The sequence below is a fragment of the Pleuronectes platessa genome, chromosome 7, assembly GCF_947347685.1.
Source record: "Pleuronectes platessa chromosome 7, fPlePla1.1, whole genome shotgun sequence".
NCBI classification, from domain to species: Eukaryota; Metazoa; Chordata; class Actinopteri; order Pleuronectiformes; family Pleuronectidae; genus Pleuronectes; species Pleuronectes platessa.
In genome coordinates this window covers 26,560,789-26,586,952 of record NC_070632.1, presented here as the reverse complement: position 1 = coordinate 26,586,952, position 26,164 = coordinate 26,560,789, and the positions used below count along the sequence as shown (strand labels likewise).

The window sequence follows — 26,164 nt, the reverse complement described above, 5'->3', positions numbered from 1 at the left end:
ACACAAACAATGACAACATCTAGAGTAACTTTCATTAAATAAACCAGAACGTGTTTTTACATGTGTTCCTTGTCAGCCATATTCCCAGTCGTCTTAACAGTGTTTCACTTTATATATGAAAATGTATGACCCTCTCTTTACAAATCCACCGAGAGCATGAAGCTTCATTCAGTACAATATCCCCTTAAGCATGACCCCCACACCTTCATTAAGCATGCAGCTAAAAAAAAGGGAGCTGAAAGTATATGAATATGGAAATGTATATTGCATGTACGTTTTTGCTTTTAGCTACGGCAAGATCTGAGTCAAAGAAACCTGTAAGTGTCAGGGAACTGAAAATGTCAGATGTCTTTTTTTCAATTCTAAATGCAGTCCATAAGTGTATGTTCTGCTTTTATTCTAAACCCTGAAATAAAACATGTTCGGGCAAAGACAGAGGTGCTGACAATTGGAATTTGGGGTTGATGTAAACAGAGTTTTGTTTTCCTCAAGGCTTTCAAACCAATATTCAAGCACTGACACCACAGACACGTATTCAATATTCTCTGGCCACTTGAGCTCTCTGGCACACAGCTCTATGTCAGCAGGCAATGCACCACAGAGTCTGGCATTCATTTGTTTAATCTAATTTCATTTAAGTACAATATATACAATACAACATTTGAAACGATACGTGTAAAAAAATATATGTCATCTTACAATACGTACCATTTAGAGAACAATGGAAAGTAAAACGGACACAGAAACAACATCTTAACACACTTGCTCCACTTAACGATATACAGCACATGTGAACCAGTAGTAAGGTAGCGTCGGCTTCTACGTACAAACCCAGTACAATTTCATTAGCAGAAGCTGAACAGTAATTCATAGATCCTGGTGTACGAAAGGAGTTGTTATATCCACTGAAGATGCTTTTGTTCATGCACTTTGTACATGCTCTACCGGAAGACAACTTACATTTCAAATAAGTCAGGACCCATCATATTCACATTTGTCAGTTGAACTTCGGGGCTTGGACCCTCGCAGCCTTTACAATAAAACAAACTCTGACAGTTACCTTTATTCAAGTGATCAACACACCTCTGCCGGCCCATACAGCTAGTGTCGTATTCCTGATAAATGGACAGTTAAGATAGCCACTTATTGTTGTAAGTACCAAATCGGAGAACATTATAGTTGTTGAGTATTTCGATAATGGTCTCGGTCCAACCTTGCTGCCAATGGCAAAGAATTTATGCAGCTTTTGTTGTTATCTTCAGGATGTAAATCCGTCCATAAATCTGCAACGTGCAGTTAGTTTAGGACACCGTCTTACTTCAAATAAAGCCAGATCATTTCCCTTCCAGATATATCTTGCCTCTTAACACCGTTGCTCTACTTGGGCAGGAGGCGTATCAAATCCATCTATTACACTTGTCAGTGGTGACATCATGTGTTTATAGCTCATAAGCAGGTAATACAATCCTGAATTGGCAACATGGTGCGCGTTGTAAAGAATACCACACACGCAGCATATTGGAGATTCTGTGCATCATCCATTCAAACAGGTTCCCCTCCAAGGAGATGATACATGCAGGTCACAGAACCATTCACCAAAATGAATAGCTGCATTCCAAGGGAAATGGTGGGGAAAAACAATAAGCCGTATTTTGAGGGGGTGGCCATTCTAATTTCATCTCAGATAGCACAGGGGGGATTTGCTGGGGAAGGATTTCGAGGCGGTGCTACGAGCCAATCTGCGAAATGTCTCGACACTGAGCGAGACCTTGAGAGAAAACATAGAACAGGTGTCTATCGCAACAGCAGAACAACACTTAACAAAACTGTCGCAGCATGCTTTATGAACACGATCTGTTTCGCACGTCACGTCCCTAAATAACATCAGTGTTATGTAAACATTTACCTCTTTATTGCATTGTTGAGTGATTCCTTGATGCCATTTCAATCAGGAAACCAATCTGTCACTGAACATCGCTCAACGACAGATTATAACTACGTGAACATGGAAAATGACAAGGCTATTTGTAAAGCATAGTTGTGAATTGCTTTGAGGATCACGGTGATGATGAGTTACATTTTGCAGATGTCTACTGTGTAACATAGATTAGGATGTGGACTTAGGAAAAGATCTTCATGGCAAAAGCCAACCGATTTCCCCCAAAGCAGCAGCAGACAGCCTGAGCCGAGAGGAAAGCTCACAGAGAGGCAACCGTGTAGGGGGGGGGGGGGGGGAACACTGTAGTTGTGTGAGCGCAACATTGGGGAAAGAACGAATTGAGATCCTATAGCTCCGGGGGAGATGTTGTTTTGCTGGTGTACAGAGTGAGGAAAACACAGACCAATTTACTAGGTGAAAATTGTGCTGTGGTGGGAAAAAAAAGAGATCTAAGAGCACACCTTGACCATTCTTCACTGTGCAATCTAATCTCATCTCTTTGAGCCGACGGGTGAAAACAGACATTGTTCTCCTGTCAGCAGCCTGGACGGAACATACAGTGCCGGTAAGAGAGCTCGGCCTACTTCCACGCCCTCCTCCACCACAATAGAGGAGACAATTACAGCAGGGGGCAACATTTGAAACTTGAAAAAGTTGGGTGTTACATTATGAATATCGAAGGAAGCAATGACCTCTGGAACTTTCCTGGTGGGGTTTCAAGGAGGAAAATAATTAAGGGCCAAATGGGGACATTCTCAGAGAGAAATCCCAGTGCTGCACTTCTGCAGGTTTCATTTCAGTCATGAAAAATTGAATGAGACACGATAGTTATAATTGGATGAGAAGTGTTTCTTAAAAACACATAATTGCATTTCCTAGCAGATTTCTGCTCATGTTTAAACACAGAGTGCTTCAAAATATTTATACAAAGCAACAGAACTGTAAAATTGAGACTTGCAGCAGCTTTCTAAAGAGTCTGCAAAAACATTCTTAAAGTAAATCAATCAAATCAACCACTTATGACATAAAGTATAATACACTATCAAGTCAGGGTCAGCTGATGTGGTTGAAAAACAATGATACTGAATAATAAAACTTTTCATTTGACAATGAGGTTTTGAAATATATACATTATGATATGACAAATTATGCAAATCATATGGAAAAAAAAACGTTTCATACTATGCTTAATGATTAACATTTGATTAAATGCATAAAACAAAACCTTCAATAACTTCCAGTTACTCTCTGTTTGGCGAAAGCTAATAGAATTATTCTACACACTTGTTACTGTCAACTAATACCATGAAAAGAATAAAACAAATAATATATTAGTCTATTGCTCAGTACATTCTGACCTGCCCACACTGTCTGTGGCATTCAGCCCCGAGCCCATTCATTCCTATTAAAGACATGAATGTTGGAAAATGGGTCACAAATAATATGTTTCATTAGAAAAATACAGACCTTTGAGGAAATGTTACTTAAGATAAATTTAAGTAGGCTACCACATTAGTTGAACACCATTTTCAAAAGTGGATTAATGCAGATGAAAGGTACATCAGGGGATGTCTCAAAATAAATAACAGTGTGTGTATGTTCCTGGTTTAGGAGGGACGTGTTTTCAGGGTATGGCTACATGGCACAAAAGAATATAGAAGAATGAGATTTATGAGACTTTGGCTACACAATGATCAAATGAAAAATGGATTTGGTCTATTTGTAGGATTTGTTGATGGTAAAAAGAGAGAATGTTGTAAGCCTCATCTTGGATAAAAAACAATAACATAATGAGATTGTGTCATTAGAATATTATAGTTCATAAAAAACATAATAATGACTTATCAGCCACATAAATGCTGAAAAGGACTATGGACTATCGAAAAGACCTATGCTGATGGACACTGAGGTTAGTTGAACAGTCCTTAAAGACTGGAATGATGTCCCATTAAGGTTACAACTTGCAGGTATAAAAACTATTGATTGATTTAACAATCAAAATTAGTATTAATAAATACATACAAAATTAATAAATAATCCTGAAAATTCACACATTAACAAATCATAATCATAGTAAAAACCCTAGTCTAAACGACAAACTAAGAGTCTTTGTGTATAGTCTTCATTGGCTGGGAGGTTGTGTAGTCCATAAACTTATACTCCTAATAATAAGCCATTCTTTCTGACTGGCCGTCACAACGATGCGTACACACTCAATATCAAAGGCAATCTTGTGGTCTACATCTTGAACCTCAATGTTGCCATTTTTAAACTCCCCTAATGTAATATAAGCTGAACACTGTTTTCCTTTTTTAGTCCCAACCAGCTTCTCTCCCACTTCCAGAGCTCCGTGGTGAAGAAAGTCATTCTGCCGGTCGTCAGAACCAGTGGCAATCTTAATTTTACTGATTTTGGTAGATTTGTTAAAGACTATGACAAAGAAGTCTCCAGTGGATGGAGGCTTCCCCCAAAAGTATTCGTCCACTGTGCTGTAAGCCTTGGTTGCGTCATAGTTTTCAAAGACGTTGATGTTTGTGTAAAGGCTGGCAGGGGGGTTGTCAGGAATATCTATGGAGTCTTCCTCAAAGTCGTCGTCCTTCAGTTTGTTCTCCGCTCCTTTGTAAGATGAGTAGTAGCCCATGTGCTGGAAAAGCGAGGGCTTGAAGCGGATCACGTCCTTCTGGGCCAGCAGACCCCTGAAGTGGATGAGGAGCCAGTCACAGGGCATCTCCTGGTAGAACATGAGCAGGAAATGAGCCAGACGTGGCAGGTCTCTGGAGTGGTACAGCTTCCCGATGTAGCCAAGCTTGGAAAACTCCAGCATCACCCAGTAGGAGCCTTCTCTGGAGTTGATCACCTTCTTCAGAACTGTCAGGAAGTTCCTGGAGCAGCGCACGTCGTCCTCTAACATCATGTAGAAGTGAGAAAGGTTTGTGCAGAAGTTGAGGAGGAACGCGTAGTCGACGTTCTGCTTCGAGCGGAAACGGACACGGTCCTCCGGGTCGTTATAGTTCCTTTTCAATCCATCCAGCGACGGGTAATACTCCTCTTGTGCCTGGATCACCAGGAGGCGTCCGGATATGATGTGGTGAGCAAACTTCCTGGTGATTTCCTGAACCAGGTTCTCACACCAGACCAGGTCAAAGTCGGCCAGGTGGACCACAACCACTATCTCTTTCAGTTCCTCGTAACTGGACTGATCAAAGATGGATTTGATGGTCTCAAGAAGATAATTCCCTCTTTTCCTTTTCACTGAAGACAATCCAATGGTAAGATACTCTGTGGATAAAATATGAACATTTATAAACTTATGATTCCATGATGGCTTTGTATTATTTTAAGCTAAAGGAAGTTCTGCAGAAAGTGAACTTAAATAAACTAGATGTGGGATTTTGGTGTGAAAGTTGGACATTTATCAACATATCAACAGTTTGATACAAATAATCTCAATTTAAGATGGAATAAGTTTCCTCCATAATGAAGGTATGACCTAGCCTGGATGCCAGACGAATTTAGCCCCGCCCACAACAGATTTGGTCGGGCAGTTCGGTCTGGAGTCGCTCCATTGGGAAAAAATTATGGCCGGACCGGGCCAATCAGATTGTCAGGGCGGGCTTTATACGATGATTGACAGATGATCAACGGTAACGTAATCAACCACGTCATCACAGTGCCCTCGGGTTGAATTCGTTTTCAACAAACATGCCTGCCGCTGGCGAGCTGAGATGTGTAGATGCCGCCATTGAGTCTGTTTTAGAAGATATCGACAGCGCATTCATTTTGAAAGAGGAACACAGAACGTGGAGGTGACGCCAGAGCACCGCGCTAATCCCTATCGCCCCGGCGCTTGGCTGTTCACAACGGACACTGAAGCGACGCTGAACCGCCGGGCAGCGCTAATAATATCACCCGTTGATCCAGTAGATCGCTGCACGGCTTTGTGCCGGTCACACCGGAGGCTGAAGCACCGCGCTGCGCCAAGGCTGCCTCGCGGTGCTTCAGCCTCCGGTGTGACCGGCACAAAGTTTTAACATGGGAGTGGATGGGAGCCAGCTGTTATTTAAGGCTTGGCGCTGCGCTGAAGCGTCCGGTGTGAACCCGGCGTTAGTAAATAACTCACAATGCGTTGCTTAATATACGTCACATACTACGTTGCTCTGATTGGTTGTAGGTCTATCCAATTGAGCGAAGAGGAATTTTACTTCCTGGTCAGTTGAAACACGCCCCATAATTTTTTCCCAATGGAGCGACTCCAGACCGAAGTGCCCGACCAAAATGTTGTGGGCGGGGCTAAGTTCGTCTGGCATCCAGGCTAGGTATGACCATGACAATTGAGCAAAGTCTATCTGCTGCTGAAAACCATTTGATTTGGCAGGAAGCGTCGGAAAAAGACCTAAAGTTAATATTACAATGTCAAATCATCGCTGTACGATTTAAGAAATTGTAACAGAGGTCAGTGGCTGATTGAGATTTTTTTTTTATCTAGGCCACAATTTTGTAGAGGGGCCAATAAAAGGCCGGATTGAACGCTGATGCAATTAGCCGCTGTCACTTGTCTGAAGATCGGTCTACTTGATGACATCTGATAAATTCAGTATTGTCGATCTAACAATTTAGCTGTTCGGTGTCTCATTGCTTTCTCCCCTCACCCCTCAGGACTACTCCCTTACCCTGGAGTCTCACTGTAGCAACAATGCTGGTCAACCAGCCGCTGACACGGCTTACATTCAACCGGATCATCGTATCCATTATATTCCACCCAGGGACACCGATACTTCAGGATACAGCGGTGGAACCTTTCCAGCTGCCACTCCACTTCGCTGAGCCCCCACCGGCACTGCATATTCATCCGGTCTACGACTACGATGACACAAAGCCTATACGGTCCTTCTGGTCTTCCTACCCATGTTCTTCAGTAAAATCTAGGCCAGCTAACATCAAGCTCGCTACCAACAATCTCGTCTTCGGACTATTTAACACCCGCTTGCTCACGGACCTCTGCTCTACGATCTTCTCAACAATCATACGTTTGATTACTTAATGAAAGATTCCTCCTGGGTTTGGTTACATCGGTCAACCCTGTGTTACCGGTCGAGGGGGTGGTCTCATGATACTTCACAATGAGAGGTGGAAAGTATCCTCTGTGAATGTTCCTGTGCATGTTTCATTTGGGTATATATTGCCTTACAGATAAAAGGGCCAATCCCCAATATTTTAGCTGCTGTCTATCGCCCACCTAAGGCCAACACTGACTTTTGAAATTAATTTTCTGCCTTTTTAACCCTCCTATGTTCCAAGACCCCTTTGTAATTCTTTAAGGTGATTTCAATCTACTTACGGACAACAATATGAACAAACTCACAAGGGATTTCACATCATGTCTTGACAGTTTTATACCAACTTCTCATACCAAAGGCCATGTTCTCGATCTCGTCTGCCCTTCTGGTAAAACCCCCCTTCAGTGTGCTGCATCCGATCTGTCAATATCAGACCATAAATTGGTGTCTTCTAATGTCAATTGGCCAATTTCCAAAATTAACCCACCTCGTTCCATCACTCTCCCGAATATCAATAACATCAATTTGTCTGCTCTCTCAAATAGACAGGACAGCCTCCCCAGCCATATTAACCTATTTACTCCGGATGACCTGGTTTCTCGGTATAAAAAAAAAACTGTATTCTGGTCAAACTTCCTCCACTACATTAGACTTGGACTGTTCGCTTCCCTTACTCTGGTTTGCCCCTGAATTTCGTCAACTAAAAACCAAAGGTCGTCGTCTGGATGGCCTTCATAGAAAAGTTGGTCTCACTATCCATAAAGACATGCACAATGATTACATATAAATGTGCTCTTTCAATACTAAAATTGAACCAATCCATCAGCAGCTGTCCTCTGTGAAACACACCTCTTCTGGTCCACTTCATCCATTCTCCTATTATCCCTCCTTCTTTCCTTTCTCCAGCTTTGAACTTCCATCCTATCAAATACTGCACCGACTTCAAGATTCTCCTCCTAACTTTCAAGGCTCTCCACATCATGGCTCTTCCTTACCTCACTGACCTCCTTCACAACTACACACCCACCAGTACTCTCCGCACTTCCTCCTCCATGCTCCTCACCACACCTCCTGCCCGGCTGTCTTCCATGGGGTCAAGGGCCTTCAGCCGAGCAGCCCCCGTCTCTGGAACTCTCTCCCACAAGCCATCAGTGAAACTGACTCTCTCCCCACCTTCAAATCCCGTTTAAAAACTCCCCTCTTCCAATTTACGTACTCAGTATACTTTTTTTTGTATTTACTTGCTCTTTTATTAGTCTGTTGTATATTGATTGTATTCATGTTTGTATTGTTTTTATTGTTGTGTATCTGTTTTTATTTTGTTATTTGTCACGTAAGGTGTCTTTGAGTATCATGAAAGGCAGCCATAAATAAAATGCATAATAATAATAATAATTATTATTATTATGTCCAACATCCATGAAGAATTCCAGATTCAGTAAGGTGCAAATTTATGACATTCCATGTTACTTATTTTGATTCAAAACCACACATCATTGAATATATTCTGAAAATAGTTCCTTATTAGAAACCTAATATGGTAAATTTTCTTAAACGATTCTCACGTTAATTGTTAGTATTGGTAGTAAGTGACTGACAGGACAGGGGAATATCCGGGGCAAATCAGATTTGAGCTGGGGCCATTGACCCCTTCTGGCCCCACCCCAACAGGAATTATAAATGCATCGTTTAAATTTCTCTTTGTCTATCAGCAATACAAATATGAAATGTAGTTGCAGTTGAAACAGAAATAAACGTTTTGTGAATGAAGCACTGTGCATAGGAGAAGAGCTGTTTAGTCGGATGTACAAAATCTCTGTGGAGAAGTTACATTTTATGGTTGTGCTTTAAATCCCAACACAAAAGATTTTTTTGTTTTAGTTCTATCCTCACTCATGTGCACAACTATGAGTGAGTGGGACTCCCCAAAGCTCATGATGAAAAAAAACTTGTCAATGTAATTTCCTCCTAAAGAAACACTAAACTTACTCTTGCGGTTCAGCGGGGTTCCAGCAAGATAACGATACGTGACATTAATTGTTCCAGAGAAATTACTAAGGTCTCTGAAAGTGTGAACGTATCGTTCTGAGCTCGGTGGGTGGACTGAGGCTTCCCTGAGCTGCCGCTTATCCTCTTCCTGGAACACAACAAGAGAAACACAACATTACTGCACAGTATAAACAACATCAGGGGGCATAGAATGGGTACAAGTTGTCATAACCACTGCAGAAAAGGAACAGGAAAGTCATCTTGAAAATATTTATTTCTACTATGAATAATTCAGATGAGGGAAAAAACAGACTTTTGTCGTTTTATAGTTGTCATTTAAATATTGTACAAACTTGAGATAATTTGTGTTTTGATGTGGCTGAGCTAACCCCCATCGTTTGCAGACAAAAGGAATCCTAAAACCCCTGCAGGCAGTTTGCACAGCCGAGTAAATGGACTTGAGAAGAGCACCAGAGAGCTGCAAATGTGGACTCCCCCTTAATAATTAAATAACAAACACAGATAATGCACTGAGTTCCCCAAGTTCTGATGGCCTCATGAATAAAAGATTAATCATCTGGATCATCTCAACTTGGGTCCATGTTATGAAAATTTTAACATGTTTCCTTTAAAAACAAGCAATTATAGAAAAGAACAACGTGGGTGGAGTCAACAAATAAAAGGATATGTTTGGTTCTAAAGTCATATTTGTTTTACCAGACATCAAGATGGTCTACAAGTACTAGGTTTTTAAACTCAATTTCCAAAGTAATTTGGAAAATGCTTGCTACTAACAGTTTAGACGTTTAAACCTGGACACAAGTTACTAACCAGAACGTAGCCATCCTCGATGTAGAGGTTCAGGAAGAGGAGGAAGGTGATGAGGAAGCCGAGGAAGGGAATAGTGGAGCGTTTCCTCAGACACCTCATCTTGTCCACAGATTTCCACAGCAGCCTCATGCTGTGCACCCGGTCACCAGGATCTGCACGAGAAGAAACATGAGAGACGACACGTCAGAGCCACTCGCTCAGAACGCTGTCAGCATGGGTACTGCATCTGGATCAGTTATTTTGAGCATCAAAAGATGAAAGACCTATGTGACCAAGTTTGACAGAATTTTCTAGAGCTTGGATCATAACTATTCTTCTTTAAATGCTGTGTGATGGAGAGGGGAAGGATAATGAGTCTGGCAGAGAGGTTGACCCAATACACTGATTAGCACATCACATGGGAGAAAAACTCAATGCAATACATGATGAGGATATAGATATGGTCAACAAGGGATTGCTGATGTGAATCAAATGGGTTTCTTTACTAAAAAACAAGCCGATCCCAGCTGACATTGGGCGTGAGGCCAGGAGCCCCAGCATATCAAAGAGACGGAGACAAACAACCATTTACATGTATGATCGATTTTGAGTCTCCAAATAACCCAAACTACCAAATAACTTTAATTTTCACAATTATCTGGGCTTAAATGGTAAATGGTTTTGTATTTATATAGCGCTTTTCTAGTCTTGATGACCACTCAAAGCGCTTTACAGTACAGCTTTACATTCACCCATACATTCATACAGTGCATCTATTCGCAACACTTTGTTATTCTATGGGGGGCAATTCGGGGTTCAGCATCTTGCCCAAGGACACTTCGGCATGCAGATGGGTCAGACTGGGGATCGAACCGCCGACCTTCAGGTTGGAGGACGACCACCCTCAGCCACAGCCGCCCCGGGCTTACAGCAACAAAACAATTGGTTGCCACGCATTGGAAGCATTTCAACTCTCTCTTTATGTGCTTGGGATGACAGTTGTGCCGGGACATTGTATACTGAGAGTTGTCAACCGCTGAAGTACATGGAGTGAACAAATCAGTTATACAGGCTCGGTACTCACTCTCAATCAATAAATATAAAAGATGAATATAAGACAGAAGATAAGAGGGAAAAGAGACAGTTCTGTGTAAAATGGGAGATACTAGGATACAAGGTTTGCAGCAAATTACTTTCATGTAACTATCAGATGTTGATATTAATCAATCAACCTTTTATAAGACTAAAATATAGAAAAAATGTCCACATCCCAGAAAAAAGTACCTGTTGTCTAGTAAAGATCTTAAATTATTAATTGACTGTCACAATTAATTTGAATACACTTTATTTTACTCAGTTGTTTTTAAGTGTATATTCTTATAATTCTTATAAGACACAAGTGTTGTTTCTAACCATACTTCCGTTCTGCCTAAAAAGGTAGACAAAAGCTACTGGCTAGAATTTGAACTGGTGACCTTCTGTTTTAGTCACAAACTCATTTTGAGATGCTTCAAAGCTTTCAAAGCTATTATAAACCAACTATTAAAGAAGACTAGGGCATTATGAATGATGGATGAAGAACACAAGACCAGTCTGTAGCTCACAAGGTCTGTTGTTGAATCTTCCTTGTAAACAGCTCTTTGATCAATTAAAAGCTTCTATAAATAACAAGGGACACGGAGCAGTAGACTGTGAGCAGGGAGTTGTAGAGAGCTGATGCACAAACTGAATACAATATCTGTCTATTGTACGCTTGTACAATCTAATTCAATCCATTTCAACATTTGCAAGAATATTTACCTCTGAGATGCATTTTCATAATTTTTGAGACATTCATTTATTGAGGTTTTACAAATGAATAACAGATTTTATGGGGGTAGAGCCGGTTGTCCTATAACCAGAGAGGCAATGGTTAGACCCCAGTGTTCCAATTTGACGTGACAGATAAATGTATTCATACCAGGTGTCTTACAAGTTGCAATAAAATCTATTCCATTGACTGACCACCAGGCTCACCCACAATAGGTTTTGCAAACTCCACATAGCAACTGTTCACCAGAGACTCAGGTGAGAAAAAGCCCATAAACAGCAGCAGCAGTCCACACATGTAACTATGGCGTCGGCCTTTTCTTTGCTAGCAATTAGTCATCAGCGTGCGCTATTGTTCCACTGCTGCAAAGCCCTGGAGATGCCTGATAAAATACAAACTACCTCTAAGCTCAGTTCAATGACCACTCACACATCGATCACTCGCCCCAGGAGTCAGCCTCACTTGGGTTTCAACTAGTCAATACCTCTGTGTGCACACTTGAAAACCGAAATTAACATATCCATCCATTGTGGCCTGTTGTGTGAAATTTCCACCTGAGAGACATTTGACATTGTTTTTTCTTTCTTTCTTTTCAGCTGTCCTTCTGTATGACATACACAGTCATACATAACAAAATGTCCCCTCATCCTTAACAAAAATGTATATCTAATAATAAGTTCTATGTTTTGTTTTTACGAATCCTGCACAATTGCCAAGTTAAATTCCAAAGAAACAAGGTTATTTTATTTCTTCTTAAATGGTAGTCTCCAACAAAACTAACAGGCATAACTTCATACATTATATGAGCAAATCTGCAATTTTAAATCTTTTGTATAATAATAATAAAAAAAGGCATAGATCTATTAATCCATTATCTATACAGCTTATCCTTTGAGGACCACGGGGCAGCTGGAGCCAGTCCCAGCCGTCATGAGAGGTTGCCAGTGCATCCCAGGGCCAACAACAAACAGACAAAAAAACTGTTCACTGTCACATTCCAACCTATACAGACTATTTAGAGTCTCCAATTAACCTAACTCCAATCTGCATGTTTTTGGACTGTGAGAAAGCCGAAATACCTGGAAAAAAAAACAAGCAGATACTGCTATCAATATATACAAATATAATATCAATTATATATAGAATACATTATACATATAGAAATGCAACATGCACCACATGTGATGAAGATCTGAAAGATTTTGATTTAACAGTTTGACAAACAGTAATGAATAAAAAATGTTCTGCAAAATATCTAAAGCCACTGTTCTCTCGAAATCTCATGACATTTTTTCATGAAATGCTCTCAGTCAGGATTTGTCTGGTGTCTGCAATTTATAAACTTACATCAAATATTTCACACATAATGTTTCACCATATTTGTTACATTAAAGGAAATCTTCCAAACCACCAAACTCTCGACTAAACAATTTCTGTGAAAATTGCTTTTTACAGACTGATGAACACCACCTCATCAAGAGGAGGTGCAATATTTGCTCATTAGCATAACACCAATAAAATTGCTACATAAGGCTGCCTGCTCATTCCCCAAAATATCATACAAATAAATTCTTATACCGAGGAGCTATGTTGAAAAATAATTGCAATCGAAAACACCACTTTTTTGACAGAGTCAGTAATAGAGGACCCCAAACAATTAGAAAATGCTAATAGCACATCTGTCAGTTCTGTGTGGTGACACAAATGAAGAGGGAATGGTGTAGGTTAGATTAAGTTGAATGCTAAAAATGTCTCTCTTAAGCAGCTGTCGCCAACTCGTCGATCGCGATCTACCGCTCGATCTCTAAAACCTTCACTGTCGACTTTCGAACACCCTGGACTCACAGGCTGCGGCTGCTCTGCAGATCAGTGGTGTGTCGGTCTGTTGTTCAAACGCGCGTATTTACAGTACAGTTTTACATTCACCCATTCACACACACATTCATACAGTGCATCTATTCACAGCACTTTGTTATTCTATGGGGGGCCATTCAGGGTTCAGCATCTTGCCCAAGGACACTTCGGCATGCAGATGGGTCAGACTGGGGATCGAACCGCCGACCTTCAGGTTGGAGGACGACCACTCTACCCCTCAGCCACAGCCGACCCTAACAAAGGAATGGATTCAGAAAGTGAAACGCTGGAGTGCTTTTACTTTGAAACGGGTTATGGAAGTGTTTTGGGAAATACATTTGACACATTGTAGTTGACTGCAGAATAAACAATGAAAATTATCTTTCACCTGAGATTTAATCTCTATCTATAAACATAAATGGTTGCAACACTTTCCTTTGCAGGAGTCGAAGAGGCACAGCTTCATTTTATATATTTGAGTAAACAGGTGTTTTATATAGGGAAATAGTCATATTTGGGCATATTCAAGGCAAAGCCTATGTAAAAGACATTGTACTGGAGCAGCAGCTCCTCTGCACCACATATTGTTGAAATAAAGCTAAATATTGTGCATTGAACAGATGCTGTAAATATGAATTGATATCAATGTTAATATTGTGAATTGAATAGATAAAGTTGCATCACTGCCTTTCTTTGTCGATATTTATGCTCATATCGCTACATAATAAATATGACACTCCTAATTATTTTTTAGGAAGATATCAGGGTGGTAGATCTCAGCTTTCATTTGGAATCAACAAGGGATCTTGGGTTTGAAAAGGGTGGTGACCACTGCTCTAAAGAAAAGCAGTCCAGGAGTAATATGCAAGATGGTCAATGGGAATGACAGGCACTGAGAGATTAAATATTACAGCATTAGCAGGTGATCTTTCACTGTCAGGTGCATTAGACAATGATATTGGAGAGCGACCTACATAGAAACCTTGAGGCAACTGTCGAAGTGAGAGTGTTTTTCCACCGTATTTTCCTCCAGATATATATAAATGCTTCTGTGATAAAAAATATACCAGTACAAATACTTAAATCTATAAAACATTGCTTAGTAAATTAGTAAGCTATGACCATAAAGAAATGATAAACACAATATTATATTACATTGCCAAGAATGGTCTGATTACTATATACAAGTCTGTGCTATGGTGGCATGGTACAGTATATAACATATACTACACTAACTATGGCTGGAGCAGAATAGGTTGTGTGTTCTCAGTGAATAGCAGAGTTCAGCTGGAGAAAGCTGAGCACAGCATGATGATGAGAAGAATCATTAGAGCCCCTCTGGATTCCTCCAGAGGGGCTCCTGACACCACGGCTCAGGTAGCTCCCGCCTCTCAATGTCTGCCTCTTCCTCTATTATGAGAACTCAGAAGCAGCTCCTGCGCTCTGCACAAACATAAGCTTGGTTGAAACAAACGACCTACAATGCAACTCAAAAGAATTCCCTTGCGTGATCCTGCAAGAGAGCTACAATTAACTATTGTGCTTCATGTTGGGGGAGAGCTGATCTCTCAGATTGTCTGTCCCGTTGCTACAAGACAAAGTGAGGCGCCTCTCTTGTTTCAATAATTCAGAGTATGAAGAGGATGAGATACTCATCGTGCCAAAGGCGCAGCTTGGAAACATTGGCTGTTTCTGTTTCCCCAGATTTAACTGTGACCAAGATGCAGGGCAGAAAAACTGAATCACCATCCATTTTTGCAGTCTACTGAATATTCTTGGATTATGAAATAGAGTAGCTACATATACAGTATATATAAACTAACTTGGCTATTCACTTGTCCTTGGTTTATCAGCAATGACATTTTTTATATTATAATAGTCAATGGTTTTCAAGAGAAGATACTGAATTAGCTTTATTACTGTTGAGATGTATGGCTTTTATATACATTTAAATGATTTGTTACTGATATTGAATATATATATACTCATCACTGCACTTCCTTAGGCAATTTGCAAAACACGTGTCATTTGTGAAGCCAGTGAGATGAACAGTTCTGGCCTAAATTCACTGCAAACATACCTTATGTAGTGTTCATTCTTGTGGCTTGAAGTGAAAATGTAGAAGTGAAATGGACTAAGTGTTTTCTAATGGGTGTGTCATCCTGGCACTCACACACTCACTCAGATGTCCCCTGCACCATTCCAGGACACAGCAAACTTCCAGCGGGCTGGGGCTGTTAAATAGCCATTATGCACTGTGTGTGTGAACTGGACCAAATAAACCACGACTCCACCTCTCTCCTTCGCTTGGCCCAGCCCACATGTTGTACACTTAAACTCAAATCAACTGTCCTGAACTAGTTTTGAGTGACGTGCTCTCAGTAAGAGGTTAAATCCTGTTAGACTGGCACAAAGGGAGCATGGTGGCAACACAGCCGAGTTAACTAGCCGCAGGGACCTCGTAAATTCAATTAAATTTTGATTCTAGAAGACTCGCAGTCTTTTAATTCAATACACTTAATATGTAAAGGTCACCAAATGGCACTTTATGTACCAGAAATGTCTTAGGGGGGACATATAAATGTCAGAAGCCTTACAATATTAAGGATAAGGGAAGGGATATCTGTATTTATTTGTTTATTTGAATGGGTTATTGGGTATGTGTGGGTTTCCTTAACATCCAATGTGATAAATGGGGGGAAGTGACGTCTCGGCAGGGGTTGCTTCTGTTGTGTGCGGGCCGGCAGAGCGACCAGCCACCTTCGAGGTAACTGCGGTCCTGAAAACCTACATGGGATTATTGCCTTGGCGACACTATCAAGCATTACCGCGAGGACAGAACAATTTTTCTGGGCGCTCGGAGGTGGTGAGGATAGCGTCGACCATTTTGTGTATTGTTTGTGGCATCTCACCACGCCACACCTGCATAAGTTTTGCTTTGGGATGTTGTTTGGGGATTCGGGGACTGTATGAACGTGTGGTTGGGGAAATATTGATGTATGGGATATGTTTAAATTGTATGGTTATCTTCACATTTCCGTCTTTGCTTGCGGGCACACGTCCTATACACGGGGTACGTGTGTATGATTGAGTTTTGTGTCAATACAGATAATTGTATGCAACATATCTGGGTTTATTTCATATATATATATATATATATATATTCATATCTGGTGAGGCCGATGACAAGGCTATCGGTCTTATAAAATAGTATTCGTTGATTGTAACTTGGTCAGGCGGCGGCGCCCGTACACAGCGTGTCGGGTCCAACCGTGCTCCTTTTTAAATAGCATAGTCATTTTTCCCTTCTTCCTAAACAAGGCGAATTGTTACAAATGCTCTTCTCTATTTATTGTATATTTCTCCGCTTTGGTTGCCACACCTTCCTAGAAGCCAGACCAACAAAATCCTCAGAGGGAATTATCCTCTGGTTGTATCACATCGTGAATAGAGCCTCGGGGTTAGAAATGGCTTTCAGTTGGAAATCTTCTGTCCATCAATCCCTGACGTCATAGCATGCTGAGGGCTATTACCTTCCTGTGCAGACAGATGAGCACACGAGGGATAGAAAAGGAGACTCAGAGGAATTGGAAAATTCCAAGTCTGTGTAAACTACTTGCGAATTGAAGATACATAATGTATGTTCCTAGCGTTACCCCAAAACTCACAACTGAATGAATGCGATCACTCAAAATTCCCTAAATTAATACCCATCACAAGTTCTTAAGTCTTCAGAGTGCAGGTTTTTTTTCTTCCAACGAATAGTCCAAAGAGAGATTTGAAAACAAAATGTTATCCTCTGTGTGTTATCCCAAAATGTGAAGCAGTGATTCTGTAATTGGAAAAACTTTGATAGGAACCTATGAATAAAAGGGTAAATGGGCAATTAATACAATTTCAGAGACCAAATCTCCCACATTTCATCTTGTTATCTGTATTACACTGTTTCCCCCGGGCATCCTGCACCTTGAAGATACACGGCTCTGCTCAAATAATCAATTAAGTCTGCAGATTTGTGGGGATCAGCAGTTGATTTGTGTCAGTGCCTTCAACCATCAAACCACTTCTCTAGCTCGATGATAAGTCCAAAAACCAAAAGATATTCAGTTTACCGTGATAAAAAACAAGGAAAATCAGCAAATTCCCATGTCAGATCGATAAATAATCACACGTCTCATTGTTTCACCATTAGACATACTGCAGTTGCACGTTATTTTTTCAATACCCAAGTTCTTTTGTGTTCAAGGCAGAAAGTACCATGGCAAGCTATCTCTGCATTCATCCTCAATGTCGCCCATGAATCTCTGGCAGCCCACATGAGATGACTGATCCAGGAATTGTCTCCATCTCCCCTGCTACACCCCCTCCCTCTGATGTGGAATCTGACACTGGCAGACTTGAAATGGAAAACAAGGATCTCCCTAGTGTGGAGAGGGCAATTATGTTCTGGCCTGATGTGCAACCTAATGTGAAGAATTCTATATCGCACAGAGGAAAAAAATAAAACAAAAATAAAACAAAGAACGAAACAAAAAGCCTTCCATTTGTAATGGCCTGATTGCTGCAGAGCAGCGGCAGTCCTCCTGCATGCCAACGAGACCGGGGATTCTGTGGAGAGGGGTGTGAGGAGCAGAGGAAATGGGGGAAAAGGTATCAGGATTGAGGAGACATTCTTGACTGACATGCAACAAACATGAATCGAGTTCCACAGTAATTTCACATTCCATCTTCCCAAGGTTGTTCTTCAAAAGTAATTTCCACTAAAGGGTCAGGATGCTTTGGACATGTCGCTGTGCTGAGGACTGAACGAGCAAATATATTAATCTGAAATAAAAAAATTGTGAGCTCCATCCGCATGATGAATCCATTCCTTTGAATTTCAGCAAGGCACTGAGAAAGGCAGAATAATGAAGATGAGATCTGAAGATAAAATGTTCTCCTTCGGGAGTCTTGGATACTCACAACATTGAGTCCCTCCATGCGTTATTCAGGAATCAAATTAACCTTTTAACAAACAATTTTCTTGACGGCTTGAATCAACTCTCAACTGTTGATTGAGGCCACAGTGTTTTCAAAATGTGAAGCTGTGTTTCCTGTAATGGGAAAACTGTGGTGGAAAACTGTGAATAAAGAGAAAGAGATTAATAAAATGGGCAGCAGAAAGGAATTCTCCCACATTTCATCGTGTTATCTCTTTTACATTATTTCCCTGGGCATCCTGCACCTTGCAGATACAGCTCTGCACAAATAATCAATTAAGCCTGCAGACTTGAGGGGACTCAGCAGTTGCCTTGCATCAAGCATTCAGCCACTTTCAATGGACTTTCTGTCTCGATAAAAAGCCGAGAGTAACAGAGGCTTTGTTGATAACAAAATTGAGGCCCAGGGTGGAAGAATAAATCCCCTTATAATGAAGTAGCTGTTTTGTTATTAAATCAAATTGATCAAATAGCTACCAATTACTACATTTATAGGGCCTGCCACACAAAGTCTTAGCGACCCTTGTCATACATCCACGCCCCTATAGAAACACGGATATTATCTTTATATTGGGAAGCATTGGGGAATTGTCAGTGAGTGCTATCAATAGACAGAGTGCTGGATTAAAGCTTGAAAGCTATGTTAGAGTGACATCCACCATGTAATTCCCGTAAAACCCAGTGTGTCACAACAGCCAATGGTGTTTGAGGGTGATGACCTGTCATCTCCACAAAGGTAATCTTCCGGATGGCATCATCATGTTATTTAAGGTGACAACACTAACTCTCATTCTGCTCTGTTTTTTTTCTCGCGCCTGTTAGCTGCCAAATGGTTTTCTGTTCATAAAATGGCCTCAGACGTGGTGGGCTTTACCAATCCCAGCTCCATCAAACTCCAGAGGCCAGACAACAGCAACAAGGACCCAAACCGATGTGCCACCCAACCACAGCAGCAGCCGCGCCACCCCTGTCGCCTCCCTGCGCTTGGCCTGTCACAGCTTTAGCTCACTCACTCTAATGAGGGAGGAGGAGGAGTTGTGGGGAGGGCGGTAGAAGGGAGAGAATCTGTGTGCGTGTTTATGTACTGAATGTGATGTGTTCCCTACGGACACACAGTCCTCGTGCGCTGCCCCCCCCCCCCCCCCCCCCATCCTGTTCTCCACCACCACCGGCACCACCAACCGCTACCACTACCACCGCCATTGCCCTCAAGGGAGTAACATTGACACTTCCAGCTGTTCTCCCAGAAGGAACCTGTATGCAAGACAAGCCTTGGAGCATTACAAACCAGCCAGTCAGCCTGTCAGGCTCTGTGATACAAGAATATTCCGATGTGCTGCCAAACAGCCCCTCCTGTCCCTGCTGGTCCCAGTGTCCTTCCCTTTCGGAAGCTCACACAGTGATAACACAGTGCCTTGTTCTCAGTCCAGGATGTGTTGGACACATGAAGGAAGCTTTTCAATGCATCTGCATTAAGGCTTGTTTGTTTCTAGGAAGCAGCACTGGCACAGCTGGTGCAAGGTACTAGAGAACAATCTCATGAAATATTGAGCAGGCGCCACATGTTGATGCTAACTTCAGAGAAATCAAGCATCAACACACTCCAAACAAATGGCTATGGGCCCTTTGCTATTGCAGTATTATCATCAAGATCACCCAGCCTGGTCCGCAATTGAAATGTGGCTGTGAAGAGCTTTGTCTGATCGGTCTATATCTTTATGCCATTTGATTTCTTTTAACTTGGCTAGAGACATGAATGTCTCATATCCCTTGTAGCTGCGAGTGGCCCTGCACCACAGCAAGCCATGACTACATAGTTCGAATGAGAGGAAGCCCGCATTTATCATGTAAAACAACTGAGTGCAATCAAATAGCGTAATGTACTGATGATGAGGCAACTTCTTGCTTGGCTGTGGAGAAGTGCTAAGTGGTTCTCCCACTCTGCAGTGGTTTACTTTGATGGAGAGAGTCACCAACAGCCTCAAAGAAATGGAGTCTGAGCATCCGCTTGCTACTGAAGCCTTGTAAGCTGATGTACTTCTAGAGTGTTGTATGGGTTGTTTACGTTTGAGGTCAGTGGAAAATATGACAGCCCTTTGTCGTTCCAGCTGCAGTGAGCATTATAATGAGGACGGGGGGTTTGAGAAATGCTTCATAAGTGAGCCAGCCTCTCCCAGGCCCTTCGGTGCAGTTAGTACTTTGACCCAGATTAACGCTCTGCCAGAGGTGCACTTGGGAGGGATGTCGATGGAAGACTGCGATTCTGTCTACTTATTTCCACTAGAAAACACACTCGACATGTGTATGCCCCCTGTACACATGCAGACCCATGCATATGGTCTCCATTTCTTCAACATCCCTTGTGTGAGGTTGTAAAACTGCAGTTGGTGATATAAATTATAACTAACATCTGAGACACAAGATGATTAGTATTTGAAATTTGTGAAGCACTATCTAGGCCCTAGAGTCTAGGGCAAGGATATTCAATTAATTCTTTGTTATATCACATTCGGCTAATGGACTGTGTGTCTCACTGACTTCAAACTCCCTGACCGCCCTCTACGCCTGACGTCATGTGTCATAAACATATGCTGCTGCTCCCCCAAGGCCATTTTCTACATTAAAAGCACAGACCCACGTGAATTAGTAGACAACAGACTGTCGTCTAGTTTGTGTGTGTGGGGGGGGGGAGGAACTGGACAGTGGATATGGGCATGAGGAATAAAAAAAAGAGTCTCCATTTGTGAGACAGGAAAAAGGAAGATGAGACTTGGCTCTGCCCTAAAAGCACTTAAATTACCAAGGTCACCTCCTGGTCAAATCTGTGAAATGAGAAAATGGCTGAAGGGGCAATAGGCCGGTAGCAGATAACATGAGAATGCACTATCTCCTCACTACACATTTAGTGCAGGACGGGATGGGGCACTCGCAGGCTTTTCAAAGGCTCCATGTTGAAGTGAGGACTGGAGACTCAATAAGAGGGCCCAGTTTCACCCAGTACGACAGCGCATACATTGAAGTGCTCTTAGGGAATGAGCTTTTTGGTCAAGTGGAGAGTACTGATTGTAAGCTTACAAAACTGGGTTTTGAATTTAATCACATACAAACTACTCAGGTAGATTTCCACATGCAGCATTCTACTTGTTTAATTTTAGGCATTTTAATGAAATAAGAGGTCAATATGAACTATTATGTGTTTAATGTGCTTATCAGAGTAGTAAAACCTGAAATGGTGTTATCAGGGGGTAATGTTTCAAGGTTGTATATTGACACCGAATATATCCTGACACTGTGGGCTTTATACATATATATATATATATATATATGTATGTACAACTCAAATTACAAACAGCTTGTAGCTGTGACTCCTAACCTATAAGCCCTGCTTACACACAGGAATAGTATCACCTCAGGTCCCACTGTGATTTGTAATACCTCAGCAAAGTCCATGACTCTATCAGCAAGCAGGTTTCATCATACAGTGTATAATTTGTTTTTTTTTAGTACTTTTTTTTATTCTAATAGGTAGAGTGGCAATGTGTCTAAATATTAAGTTGGTAGCATGTAAGGTAGAAATTTAAGGGTGGAATTTAAAGCTAAAGCCACTGTTTGCTAGGCGTCAAATCTGAAAACAAAAGCTAATGATCGGCCTGGACAACATGCAGTTTAATTGCTCAGGCACTGGTGGAGACCAACACAGAGGCTGAAGTAGAATATAAAGTGGCTGAGAAGATGATAATGTTACTATAAGTCTACTGGATGTGTAACTTCACAAAAATTCAATAACACTTTAACTATAGCTAAGTGTAGAGGGCAATGGAATATTATAATTACATATAAGTACCAATGTATCACAAGCAGCAGTCTAGCATTTTCTTCAATATAGATACAATTGAAAAAAACAGCAGTGTTTGAAATAAGAGTTTTGCTTAAATGAAAAGAAAGCAAAATAATCCAAGCAGAATTGCTGAGTTTCAACCTTTCAACAAGTAAAAATAAAGATGTACAGAACAATACCTTAGTGGAGAAGCACATGTTTCCTGCCGACCTCACCAGCATTGAATACTATTGTTCTCTGCTAAGTATTGACTACCTATCCCAGGACTAAACTGATGGGAGAATATCTTATATCCCTGCATCGTCGGAATACTCCCAACACTCCAGCATTAATATTTGATGAGAGATGTGTGGGATGGCCATTCACTAAAAGACATTTATCTCCCAATCCCCCTGACTGGGCAGCCCCAAGTGAGCCTCTCCTCTGGTTATCAAAAACTAATGTTTAAAAAGCCCCTTCTATCGAATCATTGATACGGATCTAATGTACAGTATGTGGGGAGGATTATTGATGCTGCACAGTAAACATGCATAAGGATTTAACATCTGATACAAAAGTGGCACATTATATCTTTAAATCAATGATTTTAACGTAAAATAATGGCTTTAAAACATCTTGATGGCACAGTCATTTGTAATAGGGAGAACAAGCCTTCCAAAAACTGTTCTTGGAAGTAACTTTAGTGAGACGTGTTGAAATCAAACACAGCCAACGGTAGATCAATTAAAAGACGGACCAGTCATAAATTCCAGGGGAAGAGGATGGACCTTTCAAAGGGGTTTGGTTGGTTTATTTCTTACAGCAACAACAATTCCAGTGCAAGAACCTGGGAATTGTAATCAACATAAATAATTGATGACGATTGATAAGCTAATTATTCTTTTGTTCCTTTATTTTTCTGTACGTGAAAACCATTTTACTGCTCGGCACATCCAGTGGCAGGGTCAGGGGGCACTGGCCTTGCTTGTTGAGCTAATCTGACCCAAGTGCATTTTTTTTTTTTTTTTAAATACTAATCATAAATATGATAATTAGTTAATAATTTCTATTTCCTAAGTTCTTTGAAGTTCATAATGTGTTTGGAAAAGGAAAATAAATTGAAATATCTTAAATGATGAATGGCTTGGCTCAAAGCTATAGAGCTAACAGTAGAAAAGTAATGACGTAAATGTGAATCTTACTGAGAGAAGAATTTTGTGTTGGTTGTGGCCCCTTAAGTGTTCCTGATTTAGAAAAAATTTAGGCGGCCCTTTTCCACTTGTGGATGTAGTAGCTGCTGTTGCTAGACAAAAGTTGAATAATGATGCCTTGAATCGTGTGTTTACATTTTCCATCAATATCGCCAGCAAAATAATAATATGCATCCTAATTTTGGGATATCTGGCCTGCCTGTGTTAGTTGTGCCTGCCCCCCCCCCCTACCGAGTCTCAAGGAACACATACTTTAAATGAAATAGCTATTCTCGGACTTAAAGCCTGTACTTATTCAACCTTAACGACCTGTTCGTGCCACAGCAACATTACAGTGTTCAGCAAATTTCAGTGGTCACTGCTCAGACCTTGAGTTTTCCATCATCAGCCTATTATTTTATAACCTTGGTTATGAAAAACACTGTGGCATTTGTGATGACATTAATGAGCTCTCAGGTCCTCATAAAAACCCTATTCTAATTCCACCCTTTACATTGTGCTGCTACTGAGCAATGTCTTCATCGTTGTTAAACTAAAACAGCTTCCTCTGTTCTATAAATAACGAGACTTGAAAATTGGACTAGAAATTCCTGCTGCACAACACAGTGACTTTTGAAGGCAAGAAAGTAAACCACCCATCAAAGAGCATTATATTGTTGGATAACAGTATCAATCAATAAGTCTATTAACCCCCTGCAGGTCAATCGCAAAGAAGTCTATGTAATTGAACTCTAAATCACTTCCCCTAGGTGCACAGAAACCAATAGTAAATAATAACACAAAAGCTCAGTGTCTATGCTATATAGCTTTTTTCTGTCACTTGTACTGGAAACTTTGGCGGCATTTGACTGCTATGATAACATTCAACTAATTGAGGCACTGGACCGACAGCAACACAATTACACTTTAATTAACCAGGGTTTTACTGTTCAGTGACATTTATGGTCTGAGTGATACGAATGTCTCCACAAAAAAATGGCACTGGATAATTCCCCAGGTCTGACTTGGTTTTGTCCTGCAGAAAATCAACTAGAATCAGCAAATAGTCAAGTAAGGCGGTACAATTCACTGTACATCATTTACTAATGCTACATATACTGTTTCTCCTGTGTCAGAATGTTAATTGCTCCACTTTACAAAAATTAACTGAGCTAAATGTAGACATGTTGATAATTACTCTTCTTTTAAAGCAGCTTTGCTTGTCGTTTCTGAATCATGATAGTTCCATCATTAACCCCGCTGAGGTTAATGAGAATAATAATTAATAATGATCTATCTGTGCATGACAGCTCTGTGAAACGATGCCTCTTGTTTTGGGTTGTGTAGCCAAAGGGACTGTTTCTCTTAGAATTGCAGTTGTGTGCAATTACTTTCGAGGTGGAGCTGTTGCTGTCAGTTTGAGATGCTGACAAAGGATGCCCTTTGCCTTTGAAGTAGTTCATCTTGCCTCAGGTAAAAGAGTCCATAACTTGGCAAAAAGGAAAACTTTTTGTTTGGTTCTCAGCCTCAGGCAGGCTTTCAAACCAAGTGGGCTCCTCTGATGTTGAAATATACACATTACACATACATAATAGTATGTCAAAGGGGGGAAAAAAGAGAGGGAGAAACTCATCCCTATTCATTTCAAAGTGCAACTAGACCACTCTATCAAGAGAGTGTGCTGCACATATTCCCCTACCTTTAGAAATAGCAAATCAGCATCCCATAAAAGCTTGTCTGTGTGCATTATTAATGCCACTAGAGTGGAGGTAGTCAAGAATACATGCTGCATCCATATCTTTACCTGGAACCATGGGAAACAAAAACACTTGCATCCTGTGCATCATTTGAACTGTGAAAACATAGACAGAGAACTATTTACATATTTGTAATCATGATTATTATTTACAAACCCATTAGACACAAACAAATTAATATCAAAGACTTGAGTAAATTAATTACAATATCCACACCGAAGGTGAAAGACTTGTTTTCAGCAGGTTCCCAAATGTATTCCACAGACACAGCCATTCTCCTTCACCTCCAGCTGAGAGGTTATTGTGTTTATTATTCAGCGCAAGTCGGTAAACCAGCCCGGCTCCACCTTTGGCTCATTTCCGAACAATTTTCAGGCTTCCTGTAAAATGAATATGCATTGCCTTTGCAGTGAATCCATTTGCAAGACAGAATGATAATGAAGAGAAAGTGCTTTCAAAAAACCCAATTAATCTCATGTAAAACGGCTGCTCAATGCTCCTAATGAGATGCCATTTTAATAAGCGCGTATGTAGTACAACAAAGCCATTTGGAAAACATTATTGTTTATTTGTTTGATGACATGCAGGCAATGGAATGGATTGGATTTCATGAAAAATAAAAACACTTATCAATGTGTGATGCAAAGGAAATGCACCTTTTAACTGTCGTTGTGCAACCTGTGTATTCAAGTGTATTTTGTATTTTCAGTAGCATTTGCAAAGCTGCATCAACATTAAACAGCTTCTTATTGAAAATAACCTTGAGCACTAAGCAATCTTGAGGAAATCACGTTTGTCTCCATAGGAGGAAGCTGCTCTGAAATTGACACAAATTTAGATGGAAAATATTTATGGGAACCTCATAAACAGAGCTCAGTGCAGGCACAACCTAATTTCTTTTTTATTGCACCATGAAATACACCTTTTCAGATGCTGCAGCTGTGGCACGTATGAGGGGGAAG

The 26,164-nt window shown here is 40.8% G+C and overlaps 1 protein-coding gene across 2 annotated transcripts in view; it reads right to left on the bottom strand.

Annotated features, from left to right (window-relative positions):
* Positions 1 to 605: 605 nt before the first annotated feature.
* mgat4c (mgat4 family member C) overlaps positions 606 to 26,164 on the bottom strand; it is a 124,164-nt gene continuing 98,605 nt past the window's right edge. For both annotated transcript variants that reach the window (XM_053427809.1, XM_053427808.1), the window contains 3 exons: positions 9,817 to 9,968; positions 8,986 to 9,133; positions 606 to 5,218 (listed from right to left, as the gene is read on the bottom strand). In XM_053427809.1, the coding sequence (XP_053283784.1) occupies positions 4,062 to 5,218; positions 8,986 to 9,133; positions 9,817 to 9,945 (1,434 nt within the window). In that variant the 5' untranslated portion in view covers positions 9,946 to 9,968 and the 3' untranslated portion in view covers positions 606 to 4,061. The remainder of the gene's footprint in view (positions 5,219 to 8,985; positions 9,134 to 9,816; positions 9,969 to 26,164) is intronic.